The sequence below is a fragment of the Neofelis nebulosa genome, chromosome 9 (genome assembly GCF_028018385.1).
Source record: "Neofelis nebulosa isolate mNeoNeb1 chromosome 9, mNeoNeb1.pri, whole genome shotgun sequence".
Taxonomy (NCBI): domain Eukaryota; kingdom Metazoa; phylum Chordata; class Mammalia; order Carnivora; family Felidae; genus Neofelis; species Neofelis nebulosa.
In genome coordinates, this window is record NC_080790.1 from 96,364,946 (window position 1) to 96,380,695 (window position 15,750).

The 15,750-nt window shown below is 40.7% G+C and overlaps 1 protein-coding gene across 3 annotated transcripts in view; it reads right to left on the minus strand.

Moving 5' to 3' along the window:
• CFAP61 (cilia and flagella associated protein 61) overlaps window positions 1-15,750 on the minus strand; it is a 282,171-nt gene that overhangs the window by 52,044 nt on the left and 214,377 nt on the right. For all 3 annotated transcript variants that reach the window (XM_058684747.1, XM_058684746.1, XM_058684745.1), the window contains 3 exons: window positions 12,132-12,459; window positions 10,683-10,774; window positions 2,725-2,930 (listed from right to left, as the gene is read on the minus strand). In XM_058684747.1, the coding sequence (XP_058540730.1) occupies window positions 2,725-2,930; window positions 10,683-10,774; window positions 12,132-12,459 (626 nt within the window). The remainder of the gene's footprint in view (window positions 1-2,724; window positions 2,931-10,682; window positions 10,775-12,131; window positions 12,460-15,750) is intronic.

Here is a 15,750-nt window from a genome sequence, read left to right on the forward strand (position 1 = left end):
ATGATTATTTGACAGACATAAAAATATAAAGCACTTTGGACTATATCAAACAAAAGTTATGAAAGCCATCATGGAGAAAATTTTAAATCCTTATTAAAAGATATTAAAGAGACCTAAATAAACTAAGACCTGTACTATGTTATATTATAACATATTGACTTAATATCAAAGATGTCACCTCTCACTGAATTGATCTAAGGTTCAATACATTTCCTATCAAATCCATGGGGCTTTTCATGGGGCTTCGCAAGTTTACTATAAAACTACTGGAAGAGCAAAGGGACAAAAATATCCAAGGCACCCTGAAGAAGACAAACAGATTACATTAAAATCAAGAAGTTAATTTTAATTCTGTTAATTGACAACATAAAGTGAAAAGACAAGCTTCAAAATGTTAAAAATACATAACTGAGTTTCTATCCAGAGAATATAAACAACTCATACTGGTGAGTAAAAAGACAAACCAAAAGAAAAATGAACAAATATCACAAACAGGCATTTCCCAGAAACTATCATGAATGCCCCAAGAACAAATGAAAAGATACTGAGTTGTGTTACTAAACAGGGCAAGGAAATTAAAACCACAGGAGGATACCTTTTCACACCATCACAAAGGCCACATTTTATTTTATAAGTTTATTTATTTTGAGAGAGAGAGTGCATGGGTGTGTGCAAATGGGGGAGGGACAGACAGAGTGGGAGAGAGAGAGAATCCCAAGTAGCCTCCATGCAGTCAGCACAAAGCCCAGTTCAGGGCTCGATCCCACCAATCTTGGGATCATTACTTGAGTCGAGATCAAGAGTTGGATGCTTACCTGACTGAGCCATCCAGGCACCCCACAAAGGCCACATTTTATTTTATTTTTTATTTTTATTTTTTTAAGTTTATCTTTTTATTTTGAGCAAGAGAACACATGTGGGCATGAATGGGGGAGGGGCCGAGAGAGAGGGAAAGAGAGAATTCCAAGCAGGCCTGGCTCTGTCAGTGTGGAGCCTGACATGGGGCTCAAACTCAACGACCCTGAGATCATGACCTGAACTGAAACCAAGAGTTGGATACTAAACCTGACTGAGCCACTCAGGTGCCCCATGAAGGCCACATTTTAAAGTCTAACAGTGCCACAGACTGACAAGACTGGAGGGAGTTTAAGTAGATACAACCAATTTGGGGAAAATTTCAGCACTATCTAGTACACCCAAGAGAAGTTCTCGCACATGAGGTGTGCCCAAAATGCCCACGGCATTGTTAGTAATGGCACCAAGCTGGGAACAATTTAAATATCAATCAATCAACAGATGAATGAACTAGGACAGTTGTATAAGGGAGTATTATACAGCAGGGAAAACAAATGGACTCCAGCTCCATACATCACATGAATGGGCCTCAGAAATGGTGCTCCATGGAGTGTTGACTTTCTCTAGTTGGCCACAGAATCGATTTAAAAGTAAGCAAAACAAATTAATTTATTATTTGGAAGTCATATATATGTGGTACACCTTTAAAACAAGGGTTGGCCTGGCCCTTGCTTTGGTATGGAGTTTTATTGGGACACAGCCACATCCATTTGTTTACGTTTTGTCTGTGGCTGCTTTCACACTATAGCAGCAGAGTTGAGTACTTGTGATGAGGTTGTATGGCTCACAGAGCTGAAAATATTTACTACTTGGCCCTTTATAGAGAAAGTTTGCTGATCCCTGCTTTACAGGAAAGAAAGGGAATGGTTAACCAAATGTCAGGATAGTTGTTACTCCAAGGACACAGAATGGATGTGATGAGAGAGGGCTTCTAACATCCTGAAGTAAGGAATTATTAATGAAGGAATTATTAGCATAGAATTCTAGTACTATTATCCCTTAAAGTGTACATACATGTTTTATATACTTTTTTGTTTGTATGATGTATTCTACAATTTAAAAATATCTTTAGGAGGAAAGAGAGATTGCTTCTGATCCTAGCAGTCATGCCCATGGGTATTGAGGACCCTGGAATTCTATGACTTATGTCCTACATCTGTACCTGGCACTGGGTCTATCATCATCTTGTTTTGTGTAAAGAAGTAAGTTTTCCTAACCTTTCTAACCAATAGACTATATCCAGCAGTAGCTTTCTACTCTAAAATTCTAGCATTCCCAGAGGTATAGAATGAAAAAGTATCTTCGTATTTGAAAAGACAGAGGCACAGATCACCTAATCTAACCATCCCACAGTGCAGAGTTCCCATGACAATATCTTAGGCAAACAGCCTCCACCTTTGCCTGAGCATGTGCTAGGGAGACGGTTGGGGTCATGAAGGGCCTGTCCATGGCTGTGGAATTCCCACCAGGACCAAGTGCTTCCATATCCTGCTCCCAAATCTACCTCCTTTGATTTCTGATTACTCTTGGCAGGCCAATGTTGAAAGGCACTCAAATATCATCTCATCTGGGCCTGTCTGTGGTGTGAAGGCTGTGCTTGGATGCATCTGAGATCCAGGCCTGTGCATGGCCATGGGGACCATATGTGGATGCATCAAGAGTCTATGCACTTCTCCATAGGACCCTCTACTCTCCGTCCAATGCTAGTGGTCAGATATTCTTTGGTATATTAGAATAAAATTTCTGCCACTCTAGCTTCTCCCATGGGCTCCTGTTTTGCTTTCTGGTGCATCCAGAAACACATCCCTTATTCACAAGACATTATAAATGTTTGCATTTCTCCTTAGCAAAGTGTAATGTCCAACTTACCTGTAGAGATCTGGGATCAGTTTGTCCTCGTACCGAGCGCACAGGTTGTTGAGAAGTTGCTCATGCTGGCCAAACAAGCGGATGTAGTTGGAGACAGGGAAAGGCTCTTTAGAAAGGCACGTAATGGTTTCCACCATTTTATACTTGTCAATATGTATCCGGAAGTAAGTCCCATTTTTTGCATTACCTGTTACTATTTCTGAACCCTGGCAGGGGTAGGGGCCGGGAGACAAAGGGGGGAATCAGAAAAACAACATTAGAAACATTTCTGGATTTGGGGAACTTTATTATAGCAATTTATTTTTCAAATATAACAGACAGGTTACATCTTATTACATATTGCAAATAATAGTAACAGATATTGACTAAACTCAAGAGAAGCTAACCTTGTGTCAGAAACTGCATACTTGGACTTAATGACTAAATGTTCCTCAGATATTTTAAACTCCGATTGCATTGTTCCCCGTTTCAAAATCAGTTGCTAGGTTACAACCAAGTCTCTACTATTCAATACCTCGCACAGCTAGTATAAGGAATTGGGTTTATTCTCTTCTATGAGGTGTGTTAACACTGTTCATTTTGTAAATTTTTTCACAGCAGCATTTTGAGAAAAGCCTCCTAGTCAAAAGTGATCAGAAAGAATTTCAGTTTTTTAATAGTTGATGTAAGCAAAAGAAACAAGTGAAAAGTGAATCCTTGCAAGCTGGCTTTGGGGAGGTTCAGCTGTTTGGTCATGTCTGTTCCCAAGAAGAAGGTTCAAGTTTATGGGAAGTATACCTGCAATTGTTCTGCAGGCTACTTGTTAGTTTGTAAGTTGTCAAAGGTATGGATTCATGGTGTTATGCCCCCTAGAAGCTGGCTAAAACTGCCACATGAACCCAGATGAAAAGGAGAGATAACGCTAGATAAATCCCATGTCACAACCACTTTTTGTATGTCAGCCCTTAATGGCTACTGACCTACCAACCAGAGACATGCTCCCTACCAGTTCAGGCAACCAAACAGAGAACCTCAGTGGAAAAATATGGGTTCTTTTGGTGGTGGCTGAACCTGCACTTTGCCCTTAAACTCTGAACTTAGTACACAGTTACTTTCAATAAAGCTTTCCTGAGGGCATATAGATTTAAGCTTTTGCTCTGAACTTCAATGTGGCATTTTAGAAATCCAAGGCAATTTGGACTACACTGATCCCAAACATTTGCTTAGTCCTGGACATCTCCTGGGGATTCTATCTAAACAAGGACACATGACTTAACTGAATTTTTAAATAAATTGAAACAACCTGTGGGTGTTTGGGCATCACATGGTGAAGCCCTGGGGAGGAATCAGCCAGCAGAAAAGGCACAAGGTGAGGAATGTCAGGTGAACTCTGGGCTAATACCAATTATGTGTGTGAAACTGGGTATTTGGGGGTCTGGGAGAGAGCAGATACAGTTTTGGAAAGCATTTGGGGTTGGCACCTTAAGGGAGGTGCAAATGGTCCATCACTCAAGGAGATGGATGCATGCAGACAGGCAATCTACCTCCAGAGCAACATGGAAGGCATCAGCTAACAAAACAATGGTACATCCACAAAATGGGATGCAACACATCCCACAAAAATTATTAGTAGACTATAATTCACATCAGAAAAATATGTTCACAGTACATTTGATGCTACAGTAGCATAAAAAGTTATATTTTATAACTTACACAGTATTATTCTATTTTTATTTTATTTTTTTAATTTTTTTTATTATGAAATTTATTGTCAAATTGGTTTCCATAAAACACCCAGCGCTCATCCCAACAGGTGCCCTCAATACCCATCACCCACCCACCCGTCCCTCCTATCCTATCCCCCATAAACCCTAAGTTTGTTCTCAGTTTTTAGGAGTCTCTTATGTTTTGGTTCCCTCCCTCTCTAACCATTTTTTTTTCTTCCCCTCCCCCATGGTCTTCTGTTAAGTTTCTCAGGATCCACATAGGAGTGAAAACATATGGAATCTGTCCTTCTCTGTATGACTTATTTCACTTAGCATAACACTCTCCAGTTCCATCCATGTTGCTACAAAAGGCCATATTTCATTCTTTCTCATTGCCACGTAGTATTCCATTGTGTATATAAACCACAATTTTATCATTCTATTTTTATAAACATACACAGTATCATTCTATTTGTTTTCTATCAGCACTTTAACGAAGTGTTCAAATGGTCAATTTCCATGGTTGAGAGACTGGGTCATTTTTTACCTTTATGCTCATTTAACTACCTGTAGTTTCTATTTTTTAAAAATGACTATCACTTCTAACATGATAAAAAGTTATTTTTAACTACAGTGGCTGTGTTGTGGTAAGGAACCAGACATCTGATGAACAAATGGAGAGAGAAATGAAACAAAGCAGAAGGAGCAAGGGAGAAGAAAGGAGGGAAAGGGGGATGGATGGAGGGAGGGAAGAGTCTGGTGTGGAAGAGTGGGGCTTGTCTGGACCCAAGAAGAGTCTGGAAAAGGCCATGCCTGAGCCACTGGCTGCAGACTGCCCTCTCCTTATGTGATCATCCCCACCCCCTTTGCTCCTGCCACAAGTATTTCTCTAGCCATAGGTAGCTCCATAGTCTTTCTTCTGTCAGGTGTGTTTCCTCAAGTCTTGACTTCTCAGACCGAGCAATGAACCCTCCCAGGGTGCAGCATGTGACATTACAGGGTCAATTTTACCTGGCAGCCCATCTCAGTAAAAGCTATTTCTGAATTAAATACACAATGCAGCTATGACAGTGAAGAACGTGCCTGCCATGTGTGTTTTGAAGATTAAGGGCCATTTGAGTTTGGCCCCAGAAGCTTTAGGCTTAGCCACCCCTCTTCTACCTGCAGCGGTGGGAAGCCCCTTGTCAGTAGGGATGTCTTTTTGGAAAGCTGAGTGAGTCTCTGAGGAAGGGTCACTCTCTCACCTTGGCAGTAGGGTGGCTGGGGGTCCAGGAGAGTGGGGGTGGGGGCACTGGCAACAGCTCCGGCATAGATTTAGCATCAGGTTTTCCTGGGGCTCACTAGAGGGCAGAGTCCATAATCCCACAAGGTCTCAGCCCCTCTACATTCTCTTTAAAATTTCTTTGAGCTGAGGGATTAAGGAAGGGAAACCAGGCATCGAGGGACACACCTTGTGTTCTGTCCATGTGACGGACAAAATTTCTGACTTTGCAAAGGGGTTTCACTTCCGCCCACAAGGACTCTGTGTTTAAGAGTGCTGATTTGGCCAAGGCTGAGCACTTCAACAAGAGGGCCACAGAAACTCAGCTGGTGGTGTCTTGACAAGGTTTTGTGGAGCCCTGCCAGGCTGCTGGCTGAGAGTCAGAGCAGTGGGTACCCTCTGGGGTCAGCCTGCTCCAGGAGACCGATATAGTCAGCATGGCTTTCAATGATTTGTTGTCATGGTATCTGTTTGGGGGGGGGTAGTTTTATTTATTTTTTAAATTTAAATATTGAATTAAAATCTTGGGGTTGCTTCTGTATGCTTCCGCACATTATAGCTATGAGGGCTTAAAGAGTACAGAAAACAGCCACACTGTAGAGAAAAAAAAATGACCACACTGTGCTAAAATAGCTAATCTCAGCTATGGAAGTAATTTTGCCCATTTTAATGAGATTTGGCACTGTGTTAGCATAACCAGGGGAACGTTCTGGGAATGTGGAATGCATCGAAATATTTTGCATTGACATTAAAGATAAGTCACCCACAGATGGGTTTCTTAGACATAAATTACTCTTGTAGGGCCAAGCAGACTTCTCTAAAAATTTTAGGTCATTCCTAGTCATGGTTACTGACAGACCAGGGAAATCCGGTGAAGTCCAGGACTCTGTCTACCATCACAGAAAATCACTCCACTAAATGATGACTTAAGGCAGTTTCCATCCCTGCCACCCCATAAGGGATCTTGAGGTAATGATGATTTCATACACTTTCCAACACTGTGGGATGTGTCTAGTTGTTTCCTTTATTTTTAGTATGTAAGTAAATTGTTAGGAAATGTGGATCTTTTTTTTTTGTTTCTGTTTTTAAAATGTGGATCTTGAATTTAAGACTTTGATGGGGAAACTAGTTCCGGTGTAGTCCCCCTCCTCCCTTCCCTTTTTCCTGAATACAATTATCCTTTTGAGTTCCTTTATGATTTTGACAAAGGTTGGAAAATGGCTGTGGAATTCATGCCAAATGGAAGACACAGGAGTAATGAGACTTGGTGTGCAAGAAATCAAGTCCCCAGCTCTCATGATGAACACACAATTTTAAATTTGATGGTATCCAAGGCAGAATTTGTTGTGACAAATTTCTTTATTCCATGGTGTATAAGCCAACAAAGCATGTGGACTGGAATCCGTAAATTAGTTTATTATGTAGGGGTCCCCTGTCTTCTTTTTGTCAGGTTACCTCTCAAAGAGCTCATGAATTACTAAAGTATCTTCTTACTTAAATATTCTAATTAGTGAGTGCTATAAAAGTCTGATAAAATTCATCTGCATGACATTTATTGTAGGAATGGCAATTCAGTTTCTCAAGTGAAATATTGTTCAATGGGCTCCTTTCTCCATCAATTGGCTATATTTAGGTGACTGCCTGACCATTTTGGCAACAATTTTACTTAATCAAATTAATTCCAACCCCAAAAGATTGCCATGGAACCATCCTACATTTTTTTTCTTGGAGAATAAAATGGAAAAAATCTGTTTAGATCTTCTGTACTAATTAAAAAGGAGGCCCACCTGGCAAAATAGTTAATTAAAGTCAGGGGTCCTGTTCAAATACTGTCATAGCACCAGCCAAAGAATCTATTTAAGTTGCATTCTTATTAAAACTCGTTATCTAAAAAAACGCCTTTTTAAGGGGTTTTTATTAAAAACCTCCTCTGACTTTATTCAGAGAGAGAACCAGTGGTTCAGAAACAAATGACGCTGCATGTAGGAAATTACAGTGTCCTTGAAGAATCTGGTTCTGTTTGAAACCAAGTCCAATATTTTCCAGCTCTTGAACATAATATTTGGCTCCAGTTATTTATCTATGATGACCAAAGTGCTCAGCCTTTGAACACAACATCTGGCTTCATCCTATTTATCTAATGCCCCACATCACTGGTGGCAGATTGTATTTTCCAAAGATGGACACAACAATATCCCCCACATGACATAATCATGTGCAGTATAGCCTTGACACTCTTCCCATGGAGAGATGACCTCTATGTCCTCTCTCCTTGAATCCCGGTGGGCTGTGACTGCTCCAACAGATGGTTTGGGGAAGTGACTCTGTGTGACTTTCAAGGATGGGTCATAAAAGGCATTGCAGCTTCCAGCTTGCTAGTGAAGACACTTATACTCAGAGCCCTGAACCATCAGGTAAGAAGTCTGACTACTCTGAGGCTACCGTGCTGTGAGGAAGCCCAGGTGACCAGGGCTGGGTATGATGCTCTGGTCAGTGCTCCCTGTGACTGAGTCAGCCCAGCCCAGGGGTGTACAACAAGCCTTCAGAGGATCCAACCACTGAGTCACAACGAATCCTTCTAGTCTTCCCAGCTGAGGCCCCAGACACCATGGGGCAGAGAGAAGGCATTCCCGCTGTGTCCTGTCCAAATTCCTGACCCACAGAACCTGTGAGCAGAATCAAATGTCTGTTTCATGTTGCTAAGTTTTCTTATGCAGCAATAGACACTGTAACACTATTCCCTATGACCCCATCTTTATTTGTAAGAAAATCTAGAATCAGACTGCATATACGGGACATACCTAAAAGAATCTAGGAGAGGCCCAAGGGAAATAGATTTTAATATGTGGCATCTATCCTTCCCCTGCAAAAACCAAGTTTCATTATTTATCTGGAACTATGATCAACAACAACATCCACCCCTGACTGGTTACCTGTTTCGTTCCTTAAAGGCATTGTTACTTTATATGTGATACCTACTTTATATGTGAAATACAGAGAAGTTGGGTGACTTGTTCAAAGTCCATGGGAAGTACATGGGAGAGTTGGGATTCCAATTACCAGAAAGAAGAAAGGAGAGGAATGAATAGCCTGTGCCATTTTGAGTCCATCTCCCTTTGAGGAATTTTCCAACAGCTTCTACTTACAACTCATTGGCCAAAACCTGCCACATGGCTAATCCTATTCTCAAGGAAATCTGGGAAATATATTTATTTTAATAAGTTGATCAGACTGTTACCTCTCAAAAATATTCAGGATAAGAAAATAGGCAACTTGGGGCGCCTGGGTGGCTCAGTCGGTTAAGCGTCCGACTTCAGCTCAGGTCACGATCTCGCAGTCCATGAGTTTGAGCCCCGCATCAGGCTCTGGGCTAATGGCTCAGAGCCTGGAGACTGCTTCCGGTTCTGTGTCTCCCTCTCTCTCTGCCCCTCCCCCGTTCATGCCCTATCTCTCTCTGTCTCAAAAATAAATAAACTTAAAAAAAAATTTTAAAAAGAAAATAGGCAACTTGCAGTATCTGCCTCACTGACAAAAAAGCAAACATGACACACCTGAAAGGAAACCCCCAAATGATAACCCAGTTTGCGACCATCTGCTAGAGGATCTAATCTGAGGAGCTTGCTAACTGACCAACCACACAGTGTCCTTTCCAGTTACTTTGAATCCAGGGGGTGTCCCACCCCACAGCTTCTGCTTCTCCTGGATGGCCCTTCCAGTGTAATTCAGGCAGGGCAGAAGAACAATGGGGGTCTGGATGGACCCTAAGCAATGTATTTGCCACAAAGGTGGTTAATTATCTATTGGTGCATCACAGGTTACCTCAAAATTCAGCAACAAACTGTCCTTCAGTAGGTGAATGAATAATTTGTGTTCACCCAGACAATGGAATATTCTTCAGCACTGAAAAGAAATTCACTATCAAGCCATGAAAAGACACGAAGGAAACCAATCCACATTACTAAGTGAAAGGAGACAATCTGAAATTATACAGTATGATTCCAACTATATGACGTTCTGGAAACTATGGAGACAGTGAAAAGATCAGTGGTTGCTGGGGGTTGTGGGGAGGGACAGATGAATAGGCAGAGCATAGAGGAAGGAATTTTAGAGCCACGAACCTACTCTGTATGATACTGTAATTGTGGATACATGTCATTATACATTTGCCCAAACACACAGAATGTACAACACCAAGAATGAACTCTAAAGTAAATTGTGGACTTTGGGTGCCAATGAGGTGCCAGTGTAAGTTCCTCCACTATAACAAATATACCACTCTGGTGGGGAGTGCTGATCATGGAAGAGGCTATATATAAATGGGGGTAGGGGGTACATGGGAAATCTTGCTATTTTCTTCTCAGTTTTGCTGTGAACCTAAACCTGCTCTAAAAAACAGTCCATTAAAAAAAACACGTAATGCCTTAAAACAATAATAAACTTACTACTTCAGTGTTTGGGAGTCAGAAATTAGGCATAGCTTAGCTAGGGGACTCTGGATTAAGGTATCTCATAAGTTTGTAGCCAAGATGTCTGCTGGGGCTGCATCACCTGAAGGCTTGGCTGGGGCTGGAGGATCCACATCCAAGGCAGCTAGCTCCCTCACATGACTGGCAAACTGCTAATGACTGGTACAGGAATCCTCAATTCCTTATCATATTAGCCTCTCCAAAGGACTTCCTGGGTGACCATACAACATGGTAGGAGGTGATCCAGGAAGGTGCAAGTTGGAGCTATAATATGTTTCATGACCTAGCCTTGGAAGTCACACACAGTGTTATGTCCACAATATTCTGCTGGCAACACAAGCCAGCCACATTCTGTGTGGGAGGGGACCACACAAGGGCATGAATACTAAGGAGCAAGACTCATGGGGCCATCTTGGGGGCCAGCTATCATGGTGGTTTTCTGATGAACCAGTACAATATACTAAAGACTCTGAATAAAGAATTTCAACCTCCTGTAAATAAAGTTTTATATTTGAAAGTAAAATGAAATTCAAGAGTAATACTTACAAAATTAGGCTGGGCCATTTGTACCTCTAAGGGAGTTGGAATGGCAGGTTTGGCAATATGCAGATAATGGTAAGACCCAGGTAGAATGCCTCCTATAGGAAACAGCAAGTTTTGCACATTTTAGTTTAGTTGTTGATGCAGTGGTGATAGTTTATATATTTGTATCATAGGATAAACAGAGATGCCTACCATGGTATACGCTACTCACCTATCCCACTAAAGTACTACTATTAGTAAGAAATTCCCTGAGATTGAAATTATTTAAAAACTCAATGTGAATGTGCCATTATACCCATAATATAGTGCTCCAGGAAGATGTGCCAAGCTCATCCTGTGTATCCTGTGATTTCCCATAACCCTTGGCACTCTAACCTATGCCTGCCAAAGCCAGACCAAGACCTAGAGAGACCTTAAATGGTAATGCAGTGGTATTCCCATTCCTTGTCCTCTTTCAACATGTACTCAAAATATTAAAGTGGCTGTTATTAAGGAAAATCAACAAAGTTCTTGCTCAACACTTAGAAAATTATCATTAAGAAATCCTTACTATTTCTAGCTTGTCCCATAAATATGAGCTTGATCTAGCTCTAGTCTCTGACACTCATCCCTTCTCTTCCTTTCCCATGGCCACACCTTTCCTAAGTTTTCATCCAAAATGAGAAGCAGAGCAGGATCTATCAGAGTCCATTTAATTAGGTAGAGAACAACAAGGACTGGAATGTAGGGCTTTGTCTCTTTATCTCATATTCTATTTACTGGATTAGGGTCCATGGATGCCCTAGGGGTCCATGGATGACTTTAGAGGTGGGTCCATCAACCTCTTGGAAATGAACACACAGTTCTGTAAATATGCGCATTTTTGTGGTAGAAGGTCCACAACATTCAAAGACACTATTCTCAAAGATATCTCTCATCTCCCAAACATAAATACTGTATTGCTCATATGATGATCTTCTCAGGGGTCAATATGGCTTAGGGGATGAAAAGTGAACTATTTTACAGTTGTGAATGGTTTCGTTTATCCATCCAGATAAGAGGCCAAGGCCTCTATCCAAGGATACTTGGAAGGGTCTCCTTATCTCTGAGCTTATAGTGAGAATGAAGGTTTTGCAAGATGTCAGAGTACTGCACCACTAACCAGTTGTGAGTGACCTTTGGGCAAGTTAATGATTATTCTCGGTCTCAATTTCCTTACCAGTAAAATAGGAGCCACAGTTATGATGTGGTCCATAATACATGCTCAAAATAAAAAGGACCACAATAATAATTCCAGGTCCATAATAAATGCTTAAAAATGAGACTGAGCCCTCCCCCATCTCTGTGCAAACCCACTGAGGGACAGAGGAGCCTCCTCACCAAGCCTAAGAGAAACATACAGGGCAGCCCTGAGCACTGACCCAGATCCAATGGGTGGTTTAATTGGAGGGAAGAAGGTGGCCTACTACAAACCTTGGATCTTGGCTCCCTTGTACATGGGGATGAGTCGGTCAAGATCAGCCGGTGGCTCAGTCATAGGCTCCAGGGTTGGGTCAAAAAGATTGAGCATGGCTGCTGCCAGCTGGAAGCCAATTTCTTTGGAATTAAAGCTGCTGTGAGTCCACTCATTTGAGTAATATTTATTGGAGAATTTGGTGAGGGAGCCAGCAGCTCTGATGGCTATATCATTGGTGTGGAAATTAGTATCAATCACAAGTCGGCCGTCATAGACAAGACATGCATCATTGAGTGCTTTAAATGTTTCATAATCCACGTTCTTCTCACAGAAGCTAAAGAACATCTACAAAACAAACACTCCCATTATTACTTAGTCATCACTCTTCATTTTACATTCTCAATAGTGTGAATAGTCTCCAGAGCACCTTATCTTTGGGGGCATACAAAACAACAACACTAAATCTACCAAAATGTCATAATGGTGTGGTCTGTGTGTGTGAGTAGAGAGAGAGAGAAAGAGAGACAGACAGGAGCATCTGTTTTTGGTATGAAGGACAAATTAAGATACCTAATGTTACTCCTTTTTGTAATCACTCAATCTAGACATCCAATGGAGAGAAGGATGCCAAGTGATGGAGTATCTATTAGAAAAGTAATTTTTTTCCATGTAAAATGGTTTATATCCATAGAGACACCACTTACCCCTCATTCACCTACATTTTAGATAGCTCTATCTCAGCCTCCTCCTATTTGCCTCTTCTTGTGTCTGACACTTAGGTCTCTCCAGGTTCCTTCTTGGGGTCACCCCAATCCAGTCTTGAGTCTTCAGATTGCCTTGTTCCTGCCATGTTACACCAGAAAGCCCATCCCTGAAGGATGCCCCAGAGAATGAGAGCCCCATCAGTATCAGTATCTACCAGGTTTGGGCTCCTGCCTTATTCCTTCCTGCCCTGGCATGGAAGACAGTAAGTATTTTCAGGATACCTATCCTATGACAGGCACTGTGCTATAGAAGGGCCCAAAACACCTCTGCATGCTCCTTAGATGTGACCTGTATGCTTCCTCCATTCTCTGCCCAAATTTCAATGCTTTCTTGTGATTATCTGGGTATCTTCTTCAACAGTGATGTTGAAAGTCATTACGGCAGTCCAAGTTAGTTGTTTTTAAGTCTTCAGTTGTCATTGAAATAGTAAGTTTAGTCATTTTTATCTTAACCTAAATATAATTTGCCACCTTATTAAAAGCATGCTACAAAATGAACATATGACGTGGGTCCTCATCATTGTGATGGACATCATACTCTCTGCTTCCTTCACATGCCTGCTTTATGTACCTCACTTGCCCCATTAGGTACAGAAATTAGCTCTCTGGGGCCAGGAATACTTCCTTTTCATATCCCTTCCCTACACCCATGAATGGTGCATGAATGATGAATGATCCTCAGTAGCCACTAGTCACATGTGACTATACACATTTAAATCTAAATTAATTAAAATTAAAAGAAAATAAAAATAAAAATTCAGATCCTCAATTGTAGTACCTATTTCAAATGTCCAAAAGCTATAGGTGGCTAGTAGCTGCCATATTGGACAACACAGATACAGATCATTTCCATTAGTTCTATTGGACGGTATAAGACTTGGATCCATCACCTCTGTGATGTCCTTTCTTCTCCCTTAGGGAGCCACCAGGCCTTTGTCCTTTTCCTTGTTTCTTCACTCAGCTATCTAACCTATCCCAGTTACTCCTATCCCAGGCAGCTTCAAGTCTCTTTAGAATTCATTCTGTCTTATAATTCTTAGTGACCACAGGAAAATACATTTCTCTGAGTCTCTGACTCTGGATCTTTCTGTCTCTCTACTCTTCTCTCTCTCCTCCATTCTGTTCCCATCATTATAAAAATAGATCTCCCACTCATATAAAAATATGGAAAGCTGTTTGATCTGAATTGAAATCATACATGAAAAAGTACCATCAACCTCTTGAGCCCTTGAAAATATTCAGAAGCCCCCTTCAGCATTCCCCCAAAAAGTTCTTCTACCTACCCAGATTTTTCTTAATTAAACCTACTTTTAATTGAGTAGCATATTAAATATGTTATTTCTTATTTTCCCAGGTTTTAAAGATTACTAGTACTGCAGTATTATTATTATTTTATATTTTTTTGGTGTAGGAATTCACAATTTTGTTGCACTTGGGATTTCACAGGAGTTTGTGAACCAGACTGAAAACTGAATAAGCAAATCTAACACAGTTCATGGGAACATGTGTTCTAAGTTACAAATCTTTCAAGTACAACTCATGCATTTTTGTAATACCAACTTAGCATTACATACTGGATGAAAATATGAAGTAGAAATATCTGGCCACATTGAAGTTGTTGAATAAATATTTAAGACTACTTATATTTATAATTCTGATTATGGAGAGCAAAACTCCTTGGTTAGCAGATCGGGAGTCAGTGATCTGATAAAACTCATTCATTATGCATTCATACAATATCTTGGTGAAGAAGATAAACATGGAGTTTATAATCTAATTTGAGAAATGGACATCAACAAAGTCATCACACTGACAGGCAGAGGATTTCAGATTATAATGAATGCTGTGTAGAAAAGGGAGAAACCCGGCTGGAGACTGGACCATCTGGTAGGCACCCAGGAGGCACTACCACCCGGCGGAAGGAAGCCAGGTGTTGATGTGAGTCCAAAATCCAACTCGAGAGTTCTGCTTCTAGTGTAACGGTGTGATCCCCTCAGGTTAATCCTTTCACTGATACAACTATAAACTCTGGTCAAAGTACAAAAACTATTACCCAAGTATTCTGATGAGCATTTAAAAGTAGATAGATGGTGCAGGACAGTAAAAACTTGGAACAATGACCAGCATGAGAGTAATTTTCTTATTTTGGTGGCTTTTGGAAGAGGATGGACTATCGTCATTTTATACACTAACAGAAGAATAAAGATGGTAGAGAAAAGAGTCAGTGAACTTGAAGTCACATCAGTAGCAATTACTCAGTGTGAAGAATAGAGAGAGAAGAAACAAAGAGATTGAAACAAATGAATAGGGCCTTAAAGGCCCATGCAGCAAGAGAAAGTCTAACAGATGTGTGACTGGAGACCCAGGAGGAGAGGAGAAAAGAAGGAGGCAAGAACTAATGGCCAAGATCTTGCCAAAATTTAGTGAAAGTTATAAGTGTATAGATTCAAGAAACTCAGTGAATGAACCCCAAACAAGATAAATTCAAGAAAAAACATGTTTTGATACAAAATAAACACAGAACCCCTACAGCATCAAACTTCTGGGAACTGAAGATAAAGAAAAAATCTTGAAAGCATCCAGGGGAAAATGACACACTATGTACAGGGAAACAATGGTTTGAATGATGACAGATTTTTGAAACCAAAACTCATGGATGTCATAAGACAATGGAAAAAAACATCTTTGAAGAGCTGAAAGGAAAAAAAAAAAACAAAAAACAATGTTCTAGGCCATGATCCTATATCCAGTGGATCCTATATCCACACAATTCAGGGTTGACTATTTTTCCAGTCTCTTTCATGTTAGCTTTTAGTAACTATACTGTGAGATTGGTGTTTTTAAATAGAGGAAAACTAGAGAATCCATTGCC